We start from the raw sequence: 12823 nt of genomic DNA, 5'->3' as shown, positions 1-12823 counted from the left end.
CAAAAAAAAAAATTACTTTCAACTGCATTAACTGTTATTTCTGAACTGTGTATTAAGTTGGTGAATTGTTAGTTCCAGAACTTTGGAACATGCTTAAAAGAAAGTTATTATTTATAAAGACATGAAAAGCATGATCTCCAATCACGTCAAAGTATAAAGACATGAAAGGCATAATCTCCAACCATAGCAAAGTACATGGGGTGGCACGGTGGCACAATGGTAAGCTGTGTTGACTGACCGTGCCACGGATATGGGGTCAATTCCAATCTTGGGTGACTGTGCGGACTTTGCACGTTCTCTCTGCCTGTGTGCGTTTCATTTGGGTGCTCCGGTTTCCTCCCACAGTCCAAAGATGTTCAGGTTAGGTGTATTGGCCATGATAAAATTGTCCCGTTAGTGTTCATGGATGTACAGGTTAGGTGGGGCTAGATAGGGTGCTCGGAGGGTCGGCGCAGATTCAGTGGGCCGAAAGGCCTCCTGCACTGGAGATTCTATTCTGAGATTCTAATAATTTTTATTAGTGTCACAAGTAGGCTTACATTAACACTGCAATGAAGTTACTGTGCTTGTTCAGTACACTGACTGAGAATTCAGAATGTCCAATTCACCCAATTCACAATCGGATTACTTTATTTTGGAGTACTCTTCAATAGGCAAATCAAACTTATGCACAACAGGGTCACAAAACGGCAAATGAGATGAATGCTTAGATAATCCTTTTGGTAGTCTTGGCTAAAGGGTAAATGTTGATCTGTATACTGAGAGAACTCCTCTGCTGTTCTTTCGAATCATGCGGATGCCCGCATGTTGCATCCAAAAGGTGTCAGATCTCACAATAATCATTTTTTCAGTGCCTTATCTAAAATGTCGCTGGGACTGCGATGCTGAGGACCTAGGTTCGAATCCCGGCCCTGCGTCACTGTCCGTGTGGAGTTTGCACGTTCTCCCCATGTCTGCATGGGTTTCACCCCCACAACCCAAAGATGTGCAGGTTAGGTGGATTGGCCACGCTAATTATCCCTTAATTGGAAAATAAAATAATTGGGTACTCTAAATTTAATTTAAAGTATATGTCGGTCTACATTATGTGATCCAAATCCTGGAGTGGTACTTGAATCCAGAACCTCTTAACTCTGCCATAAGTGAGCACAAATCAGCTGCCTGCACTGCCCCCCACTGTTTGAGTGCGTGGAACTCACTCCTGCAGCTCACTTGCTAATTACAGGCACCACAGGCAGCATAGTAGGATAATTTTAATGAAATATGTTACATTGTATTCAGACTGTGGAATGCGTAGAAAAATACCTTGTGATAGTGATAAAATACTTTCAATACTTGTGTCAAGATACATTTTTGCATTTGTGAGCTAACATATGAACATTTTATTTACAGGGTTCGAAAGCATCTTGGAAGGGCTTTATGGACCAAGGTTACTCAGAGACCTCAGTTTATTTGATGGTAACATGTTTGTTTTCTGAATATGGCCATAGGAACAAATTTAGTTGTGAAATTGAAAGATGTGAAATTAGTTTTTATGGTGAAATGAAATTTGAGGAATTTTTGATGTGAGTTTCAGTTAAAAAATTGAACTGAAACCTGTATAAAATATTGCAAGAATTTAAAATTCTAAGCTTCCTCTTTCCATCAAATACTATTTCCTTTGAATGAGAATACATTCAGAATGAATTGACTTGTTTTATTTGTTCGTCTCCAAGAAGAGCTGTCTGTAACTTAGGCACTTGAGTTCCACTTGAACAATATTTCTTATTAGATTAATAAGTTAGTTCAAAATGGGAAAGTATATGATTCTATTTTGAATTGATCTTTTTGTCCTCTGTTCGCTGTTCTTTAACCATCCATAAAAAGGACCATAGTGAAAATCCATTTACTATGATTGTAACCTGTTGCTATAATGTGGCAGCTATATAATGTAAGTGCACAAATGATTTTGTAATTTTAGAAACTAATATCACATCTTTCAAAATGATTTCCCTCATCGTTGCTATTTTACCTTCAAAAAGGTGTGGATAGGGAAGTTTGTTTATCGGCTGTATTCATATTTTAAGGCAAAATGATCTGCAAAATTAACACAATTTTCCACAATTACCCAAAATTCTACACCTGGTGCACATAGATTAATTTGCTACTTGTGTGGAAGAATTTTATGTAACTCTTCATAATTCAAAAACGTCTGTGTATTTCACTTAAAATTCAGTTTTTAAAATTTCTAAAAACGCTGAGAAATGTTGCCCATTAAAATTTGGAATACTCCAGTGTGTGGTACTGAGTCATAGCAGTCCCTAAAGTACTGGGTTTGGTATCTGGTCTCTTTGAGACAACTGTAAAAGCAATGGAGAAGCAACAGTTGTCTAGTCACCTCTCCCTTAATGGAAGTGAGCAACAAAACTTCAGAAATGCTGATCGTTCATAAATAAAGCTCTGAAACCAGAGACCATCCATTATTGCTACCAGATTTGGGGAGTATTCAGCTGAGAAAATGATGTATTCAGTTCAAATTAATTGATAAAGTAATTCTTCCCCGTGCAATTGCAATGTTGAGCAAGCAGTACACAGCAGTGTACAGATAGATTTGCTAGTGTATTTCAAGGTTTATGTGGAGAAAGGCATTGAGTCTTTAAACCTTGTAGATGGTTAGAAATGAAGACCCAGTCTCCTGCACTTTTTCTAGCGAACGTTGGCAAGCACCAGGATTTTACTGGTGCAGAATAATTGGTGTTGTCTATTTTGCTTCCTCAAATCCTGTTGATAGTTGGAGCATACCAGTCAGGCAAATGATTGTACCCTTTGTTACCTGGCGTAGCTAGTACTTAAGAGAGGGCGAGCTACTTTTGTAACAGATGAATGATATTCCCACGACTTGAGGCTTTCCAATTTAACCACTTTTGTAACAGATGAATGATATTCCCACGACTTGTGGCTTTCCAATATTAGCTACTGTTGTAACAGATGAATGATATTCCCAGGACTTGCGGCTTTTCAATTCATTATTTGGGCCTAGCATGGGTCCTTATACATGTGAGATTCTTGAGCCACTTAATTTTCTTAGATTTCTTGTTTTATTGCAGCTTTTAGTTTTGGAATGTCTTCTAAATTGGTTGCAAAAACGGCAAGAGACTTTTACCCTTGCACCCATAGGACATTAATATCCCAACTGGATATCTATCGACTATTCAGTGCTAGGACTGATTGTTGAAGATGTTTTGATTGTGCCAATCTTAACCTACCTGACTAGGACCAAAACAAGTCCGTGGTCATTCAGTCCAGGTGCATGTAACCTTGCAGGACAACTATATTCTAGTCTTTATTCGCCAGAACGGTCTGGGTTGGGGCCCAAACTCTTAACATTCTGGCTCCGGTGGGAATGCTACCACTAAGCCAAAGGTTTTCTTCGACTTGGGCATTACAGTTTTTTTTTTTAAAGCCACACCCTCAAGTGGAAATCTGAAATAAGAGGAACTGCTTGAAATGCCTATCAGCCAAATCAGCACATGTAAAGAGAAAAGGTACGTTGTGGCTTTAGTTAATGAAGGGTAGACATCCAAAACTGAATCCATTTTATACCTTCTGATTTGACTGACTTGAATCTCGTCTATGTCATTAACAAATGGCAATTGCAGGAGTGCAAAGTGAGACTAAATGGAGGTGCATCTGTCCACATCAGAAAACAACTACTTGTTTTATGTTTTTTATGTGAAGGGTTGAAGAAATAGGCATGAAGTCAACTAATAACTTGAGTTTTTAAAAAATAAATTTAGAATACCCAATTCATTTTTTCCAATTAAGGGACAATTTAGCATGGCCAATGGGTTGTGGCGGCGAAATCCACGCAGACATGGGGGGAATGTGCAAACTCCACGCAGACAGTGACTCAGAGCTGGGATCGAACCTGGGACCTCGCCTCTGAGGCAGCAGTGCTAACCACTGCACCACCATGCTTCCCCAGCTAATTGGGTTAAGGAGATCAAGGGAGGGTTCTTAATTGTACTTTTTTAAAGATGAGCGTTGTAGAGGTTTACGAAGGAGCTCTAAAGAGGAGGTAGCTGAATCCTTCCTTGAAATAAAAGGAGGCAAGATGAGGAGAAAAAGGACATCTGAAAGGGGCTGGAAGAGATGGGATGCTACAAGTTCACGGAAGGATTATAGACAAGGGCCTAGATTTTCATCCTTGAGGTGGGAAGGGGATGTCGGAAATTCCATGTTCGGCCCACCAACCTCTGGAGAGACTGCCCCCCAAATAGGGATCTTCATTTCTGCAGGTCGGGTGTGAAATGCAGTCAGAACATGCAGTGTGGGCGTTGCTGGCTGGGCCAGCATTTATTTCCTATCCCTAATTGCCCTTGCGAATCAACCACATTGCTATATGTAGACTAGACCAAGTAAGAATAGTAGATTTCATTCTCTAAAGGGCATTAGTGAACGAGATAGATTTTTGTGACAGTCAACAATGGTTTCATGGCCATCATTAAACTTTCCACTCCGGATTTTTATTCAATTCCAATTTCACCATCTGCCTTGGTGGGATTCGATCCTGAATCCCCAAAGTATTATTCTGGGTCTCTGGATTACTAGTCCAGTGACAATATCACTACGCCACTGCCTCTCCCAGTTACTGTGGAGCTATGTTCAGTTGAAAAAGTACATAATAAGGCTTTACTGAGAGCTCAAACATCTATTAGAAGGACAGCACTTGCTTCTCAGAGGACACATTTGATTGACAGCTCAGGCTCTCTGACCTCTGAAGCTTCAAGAACCACAAGTACTTCAAGCACTTATGTCAACAAACAATTTGAAAATGACAAAGACCATGCATCGTTGACACTTTATTACCTTGCCACCCACAAACGTTTTTCATTGGAGAACGTGATCAGTAGATTACATTCTTTTCCCCCAGAACTTTCTCTTGCGACATCCCACTTTATATGGTGTTCATTGGTTGTAGAAAGTGTACATTGTTCAATGGGCTTGGAAGTGCCAGAGTTGCCATTAAGGGGATACCGGGGGGGGGGGGGCGCGGCGAGCGGGGGCATGAGGGGAACTTTTGAACATATCTTTTAAAAGGTCCACTCAAGGGGCGGCTTGTGGTGCAGTGGTTGGGACTGGGACGCTGAGGACCCGGGTTCGAATCCCGGCCCTGGGTAACTGTCTGTGTGGAGTTTGCACATTCTCCCCATGTGTGCGTGGATTTCACCCCCACAACCCAAAGATGTGCAGATTAGGTAGATTGGCCATGCTAAATTGCCCCTTAATTGGAGAAAACTAAATTGGTTATTCTAAATTTATAATTAAAAAATTTACAAAAAAAGGTCCACTCATGCGGACTGGTGTACAACTCCTCGAAGAGGCCGTGAACCGTGACTCTTAAAAACCTGGTCTGACTCTGGAGAATTGTGGAGTAATAGGGAATGCCTCTCCCTACAATGGAGCTGGCCAGTTGGGAGTGCTGGATGTGAGCCTCTGACAGAAAGCAGCCTGCATCCTTTAAAGACACTCCTGAAAATTGCACAACCCGGGAATGGTGTTGGGAATCCCTGAATTGACACCCACTTGCCGTTTTTAAAAGGGCTCCTGATTCAACTCGACTCGGTAAAAATCTGGGCCTAGTATTTTGTATTTAATATGGTTGGACAGGGAGCCAATCAGGAGCTGTTTAGCACAGGGCTAAATCGCTGGCTTTGAAAGCAGACCAAGGCAGGCCAGCAGCACGGCTCAATTCCCGTAACAGCCTCCCCGAACAGGCGCCAGAATGTGGCGACTAGGGGCTTTTCACAGTAACTTCATTTGAAGCCTACTTGTGACAAGCGATTTTCATTTCATTTAATTTTCAATGTAGCCAGAGGATATTGGTGGCTGACTGCTGCTAAATCCCACTGGTCAATGTTCCAAAAGTGTCCACGTGTAATGGTCCTGATCGGAGTTATTGTGGCTGTGCAAAAAAATTAGTGCACTACAAATAAATAGTTGGGGAGTACGTTGGTGGCAGTATGAGTTCAGGACCAAATAGGATCCATCTCGGTGTGTGGTTGAGAGGGAAGTGGAGTTGGCGTAGGGACTATGATAGCTTTGAATTTTTTGAATTTGAGGTTTCATCCAGTACTTGATACCAGACAAAGTCTTGACAGCACAGAACGAGTTGAACGATTGAGGTTCAGGTCCATTAGAAAATATTTTTAATTTCTTCAGCTGGCAGGCATCAGAACTTTCCTTCGAACTTTCTTCGATATCTCAAAAGTTTAATTTTGAATAAGGGTAGTTTTCTAATAACTGTTTGCTTTTGAGTACCTTGATAAAAGTCCTTTGTTTCCAAGTATTCCATGACTGCAGATAAACTGAATGAGAGTTTGAGATTCAAGATATGAAATTGTGTCATTGCATCCATCTATTTTAGAATTTTCACTTGCACCTTGACTATTACTTCATATCATTTATTGCCTAAACTGGTTATTCAGGGTTAGGAAGAGTACTACGATCAGAGGTAATTTGAATTTTGACTTGCAACCTAACTAACTATACTGAATCAAAGTTTGGTTCAACTTCTTAAAGAGTGTTTAGAATGGGATGCTGAGCAATTGAAGAAGGCAGTTGGGAAATAGATTTGTTAGCCAATGATTAAAAAGATGTTCAAGTGTTGGAATGGACAAAGTGTTTCCAACTCCAATGTAGTTTCTGTTCCAATTGGGCGAAAAAGGTGAAAAAGCGTAATCAAGTCTCATGGCCCTGTCTTTTATCTGGTGGTCTCCTGGAAGCCACAAATGTTGAATATCCAGTCCTGGAAGGCTAACAATATTTTCCAACCAAAATATGTGGGCAACTGCAGTAAGTTCCTTTTGAAAGCATTCTTTACTCTGTAGAGCCATTGAGGGATTATAGAAGTTTAATTGTACGGTACTGATGGGAAACCTAAATCAGTCTGATCAGAAAACCCTGCATTAAACAACAGCTTAGATTTATATAGTGCCTTGAACATGAAAAACCCCCAAGTGCTTCACAGCTTTATCGAACAACACCAAGCCGTGTTTTTATTCATTCACGGTATATGGGTGTTGTTGGAAAGGCCACCATTTATTGCGTGTCTCTAATTGTCTTGAAGGTAGGGAATTCCAAGATATTTAACTCTGTGACATGAAGGAACAGTGACATATTTCCAAGATGTGACTTTGAGGGGAGCACGCTGGTGTTTCCATGGATTTTACTGTCCGCTCCTAGATGGCAGGGGCCATGAGTTTGGGAGATGTTTTTAAGAAACCATGTCAAGTTCCTCCAGTGCAACCTGTGGATGGTACACACTGTAACAATGTGCCAGTGGTGGAGGGGTGAATGTTTAAAGTGGTGGATGAGGTACTGCTCAAGTCGGCTACTTTGTTCCAGACGGTGTCGGAACTGCTTGAATGTTGTTGAAACTAATCTCAGCCAAGCAAGTGGAAAGTATTTTGTCACACTCCTGACTTGTCTTGTAAATGATGGAAAGGCCCCTTGGGAGAGTCAGGTGATCAAAATCTTCACCAAATATTTGGGTTTTAAGACAGATTCAGCGTGTGGATTTACGAAAGGGAAAACATACTTGACAAATCTACTGGAATTCTTTGAGGATGCAACTAGTAGAATTGACAAAGGAGAGCCAGTGGATGTGGTTTATTTGGACTTTCAGAAGGCTTTCAACAAGTCTCGCATAAGAGATTAGCATGTAAAATTAAAGAGCATCTGATTGGGGGTAGTGTATGGAGCTGGATAGAAACTGGTTGGCAGATAGGAAACAAAGAGTAGGAAATAACGGGTCCTTTTACAAATGGCAGGCAGTGACTAGTGAGGCACTGCAGGGATCAGGGCGCGGACCCCAGCTACTCACAATATATATGAATGATTTAGATTAAGGAGCTAAATGTAATATCTCCTAATTTGCCGATGACACAAAGCTAGGTGGGAGGCTGAGCTGCGAGGAGAATGCAGAGATGCCGTGATCTGGGCAGCATGGTAGCACAATGGTTAGCACAGTTGCTTCACAGTTCCAGGGTCCCAGGTTCGATTCCCACTTGGATCACTGTCTGTGCAGAGTCTCCACGTTCTCCCCATGTCTGCTCGGGTTTCCTCCGGGTGCTCCGTCTTCCTCCCATAGTCCAAAGGTGTGCAGGTTAGGTGGATTGCACCCCCCCCCCCCCCCAAAAAGATTAGGTGGGGTGACTGGGTTACAGGGATAGGTTGGAGTTCTGGCTTAAGTAGGGTGCTCTTTCCAAGGGCCGGTGCAGACCCGACGGGCCGAATGGCCTCCTGCACTGTAAATTCTATGATTTGGAAAAGTAGAGTGAGTGGGCAAATGCATGGCAGATGCTGTAATGTGGATAAATGTGAGGGAATCCACTTTGATAGCAAAAACAGGAATGCATATTATTAACTGAACGGCTATAGATTGAGAGAGAGGAATGTGCAACGAGACCTTGTACACCAGTCAAAGTAAGCATGGGGGTGCAACAGGTAGTAAAGAAGGCAAATGGTATGTTGGTCTTCATAGTGAGAGGATTTGAGTACAGGAGTGAGGGTGTCCTTGCTGCAATTATACAGGGCCTCTCTCTGCATCCTGTTAACTAACCAATCCTCTATCTGTGCTAATATGTTGCACCATGAGCTCTTATTTTGTTTAGTAATCTTTGATGTGGCACCGTGTTAAATGCCTTCTGGAAATTTTAGTGCAGCACATCCACCGCCTCCCCCTATCCATGTTGCTTGGTATCACGTGGAGTGAATTGAATTGGCTGAAGACTGCAACCTGTGATGCTTGTGTCCTCTGGAATAGGCCAAAGTGGATCTTCTGCTAGAAATTTCTAACTTGTCTTTTGCACTGATGTACTGTGCTTTCCCATCATTAAGGATCGGGATGTTATGGAATATCTTCCTCCAGTTCAATTTCCACCATTAGTCATGACTGTAGAGCTTTGACCTGATCCTTTGTTGGATTGCTTTGTCTGTTACACTCTATTTCCACCATTAAGCATAGTGTGGTCCTGTGTTACAGCTTTATCAGGTTGACAACTTCCTTGTTAGGTATGCCTGGTGCTGCTCCTGGCATACTCTCCTACACTCTTCATTGAATCAGGGTTGGTCCCATGGCTTAATGTTATTGGCAGAGTAAGGGATATGCCAGGCCATGACGGTGGTAACGATGACCCACAGTGCAACATGATGCTTGGTTTTGAGCTGCTTGATCTCTTAGTCTGTTCTATTTAGCACAGTAGTAGTGCCGCACAACATGATGACAGCATCCTCTGTGTGAAGACAGGCCTTCATCTCCACAAGGCCTGTGCGGTGGACACTTCCACTAATACTTTCATGGACAGATGCATCTGCAGCAGGTAATGCAAGATAGGTTCTCCCCTCTGCGATTCTCTTGCCGCCTACCACAGGCTCAATCTAACAGATATATCCTTTGGATTTGGCCAGCCAGTCCAGTCAGTAGCGTTGCTACTGGGCCACACTTGGTGATGGACATTAAAGCCCACCTACCCACAAATCCAGAGTCCATCCTGTGCCTTTCACACCTGGCTTCTGGTGTTCCAACATGAAGAATGGTAATGGAGAAGTCTGGGATATTGGTTGTAAGGTATGGTTCTGTCAGGATACTTGACGAGTCTGGGGAAGCTTTCCCAATTCTGGCACAAGTTCTTGATATTCGTGCTGAGGATGTTAAAGGGCCAATTAGGCAGGCTGTGCCTTTGTTGTTTCTGGTGTCTTAAGGTGATGCTGGGTGCTGTCTAATTTTATTCTTTGCCCAGTCTGTAGCGGTTTGATTCGAGGGAGTGACTTGCTAGGCCATTTCAGAGGACAATTAAGAATCAAACATTGCTGTGGGTCTGGAATCATAGGCCAGACTGGGTAAGATTGAAAGATTTCCTTCCCTATTAGGGCAATAGTGAACAAGATGAGTTTTATGAAATTTCACTTGTTTTGTGGGGACCAATACTGAAACTAGCTTTTTATTTCCAGATGTATTCATTAATTGAATTCAAATTGGGGACTTTGGATTTCTTGTCCAGTAACATTAATATTATGCTACCTTTCCCTATTGCATTGCACCCTTTTAATCCCTTAAATTATTCTAGTGAATTGAAGAAATTCCTTTTTAAAATAATACATCCTTCCTGAGATGAGAAACACAGAACTGAGTGCAATACTCCAGATACGGTTAGAACCTTGTACAACTGTAGCATAACTTCTGCCAAATTCCATTAGCCCATTACTCTTTGGTGTTCACAATGGAGATCATCTGCACCACTTTGAGCTTTTAATTGACCATGAGGCTTAATGTTCCTGCTCCTTCCTGGACAGGAAGTTTCACTTGCCAACTCAGCCTCCGCCTTCGTAACAGAGATCTTGTATTTCATCGTGTATCGCCTTCTTGACACTTAACTGGCTAGGAAATGGAGGATAGCTACACAAATATGTTGATAGTTCTGGGATAAACAAAGATACAATAAATAGTCAATAGTTTCACTATGTGCGTGTGGTGTTTTAATTGAAGCTTGTAACGCATTATAAATAGAATTTTAGTCCATTGGTTCAGGTGTGTTCTTGGTAGAATCGGTTTTCAGAATATAGAAAATAGGAACATAGAACATACAGTGCAGAAGGAGGCCATTCATCCAGTCTGCATCTTCCCACTTAAGCCCTCACTTCCACCCTATCCCTGTAACCCAATAACCCTTCCTAACCTTTTTGGTCACTAAGGGCAATTTATCATGGCCAATCCACCTAACCTGCACGTCTTTGGACTGTGGGAGGAACCCATGCAGACACTGGGAGAAAGTGTTGACTCCGCACAGACAGTGGCCCAGTGGGGAATCGAACCTGGGATCCTGGTACTGTGAAGCCACAGTGCTATCCACTTGTGCTACCGTGCTGCCCAAAATCGATTGATTTTAAAGGAAGTGTCCTTAAAAATGAATTTTCTTCCTCCTTCCCATTAATGAGGTTGACCTCAATGTATGGTCGGTAATCTTCTGTTTTGTCCAGATTTTTACATCCATAAAATATCTGGAAGACTTGGAGCCATTGTTTTCTGTCAAAGCTATAAATTCTCTTCTCTGGTTACTGACTCCATCCCTCTATCTGGCTGAGTCTGCACCAACCTTTTCACACCCCTAGATGGGCTTTAGTTCTGAAATGCAGCATCAGTAAGATTGCCGGTTTCCACATCCGTTATACCGTCTAACTCTGCCCCCTCATCTGCTGAAGCTGTCATCTATGCCATTGTGAACTGAGCTCGTTGAATGCATTCCTGTCCAGCCTCCTGCATTCTACCCTCTAAGCCTGAGGTCACCTAAAGTCTGCTGTCCATGTACTTGCAACAAGTCCTGTACAGCCATCACCCTACTTGTTGATGTACATTGGAGCCCAGTTATACAAAGTTTCAATTTTAAAATGATCATCTTTGCTTTCAAACCTCTAAGACCATGTCCCTCCCTATCTCTCTCATCTCATTACCCCTGAGATATCCATGCAATCTAATTCTGGACTCGAGGATTCCTGATTTTAATGCTCTATGGTGCCTTGAGCTCCCTTGGTCCTAAGCTTTGGAATTTCCTCCCTACTTCTCTGAATCCTTTGTATGCTCCTTAAAACCTACCCTCTTCGATCATCTGCCCTATTATCTCTAGATCATCTGCCCTAATATCTCGGTCACTTGGTGTCAGGTTTCTGCTTTATAATTATTTTGACGAGCCATTGGTTGTTTAATTTCATTCAATGCCCCACCGAAATACAAATAGTTTTATATAATCTGTGGGCTAAAAAGTTATTCTAAACTGATCCTGCAGGGATGCCATTTAATTTTTTTCATACTTTTACTGCAATATTTTATTGTCAGTTCGGCCCATGCTGCCTACACATTCCATATGGGTACAAATAAAATTATTAAATTTTGTCTTTGTTTATTAAATGCATCCTCTACGTACCAATGTCCCACCAATTAGCCACACAGACGTGAAAGGAAATTAATTTGATTTTTAAACATTTTTTATTGTATCCTTTGTGATTTTGCCACTAGAAATTTGGAATTGGTGCTGCAGGACATTAAGATTCTATTTGAAGCATTTTGTTTGAAGCATTGCTGAAGATGCATAATCTAATTTTCATTGTTACCAAAACTCTAGCATCAGAAATGGCAATCATTATTGATGGTGATGTGCCACATCGCCTTTGGTACAAAGACTGAGAAAACATTATCCTGAATCAGCAATTTGTTCCAATATAGTCTGAGGATTATATTATGCATTGGTGATTTGCTTTTCCCTATATTTGCATATTGCCACATGAATCAAATGTGTAATTCTCCATTAAATTGCTGGAAGAGATGTAATTCCTTGTTTGAGGAATGAAGACCAGTAAAACAGGTAAACGTTTTCTGCCTTTTACATTGGGTATATGTAACAAAATTTAAAAAATTTAAATCATTGGATTAATCTTGCATATTTTAACCAACGGCTTTATGGTCACTTGGATACATTTTAAAAGGTATTATCTTGGAGCGGTGTCATTGTCAGCAAATATTGTTTGCGTTTCTAATTTGTCGGGTTTTTTTAAACTAGTTTCATGGCGAGCTGCCTGCTTCCTCCAAAGCACTAGTTTAATCCAGTGGTACACTGGACTGTGAAATTATGTACCATTGACGTTGTCTAAATCAACCGTTTTGAAGCCTCAAAATCCCTCTTAAAATGGGGTCAATCACCAGTGTGAGTGATTGCCATTTTTGTCATTCACCTCGTGAGGTCTGCTCTCAGTGGGTATGCCTGAAATTCAAATGCACTTTTACACCTGT

The 12823-nt window shown here is 41.5% G+C and overlaps 1 protein-coding gene across 6 annotated transcripts in view; it reads left to right on the top strand.

Moving 5' to 3' along the window:
• The window catches only part of lcorl (ligand dependent nuclear receptor corepressor-like), a 199342-nt gene that overhangs the window by 56391 nt on the left and 130128 nt on the right, over nucleotides 1-12823 (top strand). For 5 of the 6 annotated variants that reach the window (XM_072496462.1, XM_072496463.1, XM_072496464.1 and 2 more), the window contains one exon: nucleotides 1393-1458. In XM_072496462.1, the coding sequence (XP_072352563.1) occupies nucleotides 1393-1458 (66 nt within the window). Of the gene's footprint in view, nucleotides 1-1392; nucleotides 1459-12823 lie in introns of those variants that run through there. The other variant, XM_072496465.1, reaches the window with a different exon arrangement.

This window comes from Scyliorhinus torazame, chromosome 3 (assembly GCF_047496885.1).
Source record: "Scyliorhinus torazame isolate Kashiwa2021f chromosome 3, sScyTor2.1, whole genome shotgun sequence".
Lineage (NCBI taxonomy): Eukaryota > Metazoa > Chordata > Chondrichthyes > Carcharhiniformes > Scyliorhinidae > Scyliorhinus > Scyliorhinus torazame.
This window is presented reverse-complemented; position numbering and strand designations above follow the sequence as displayed.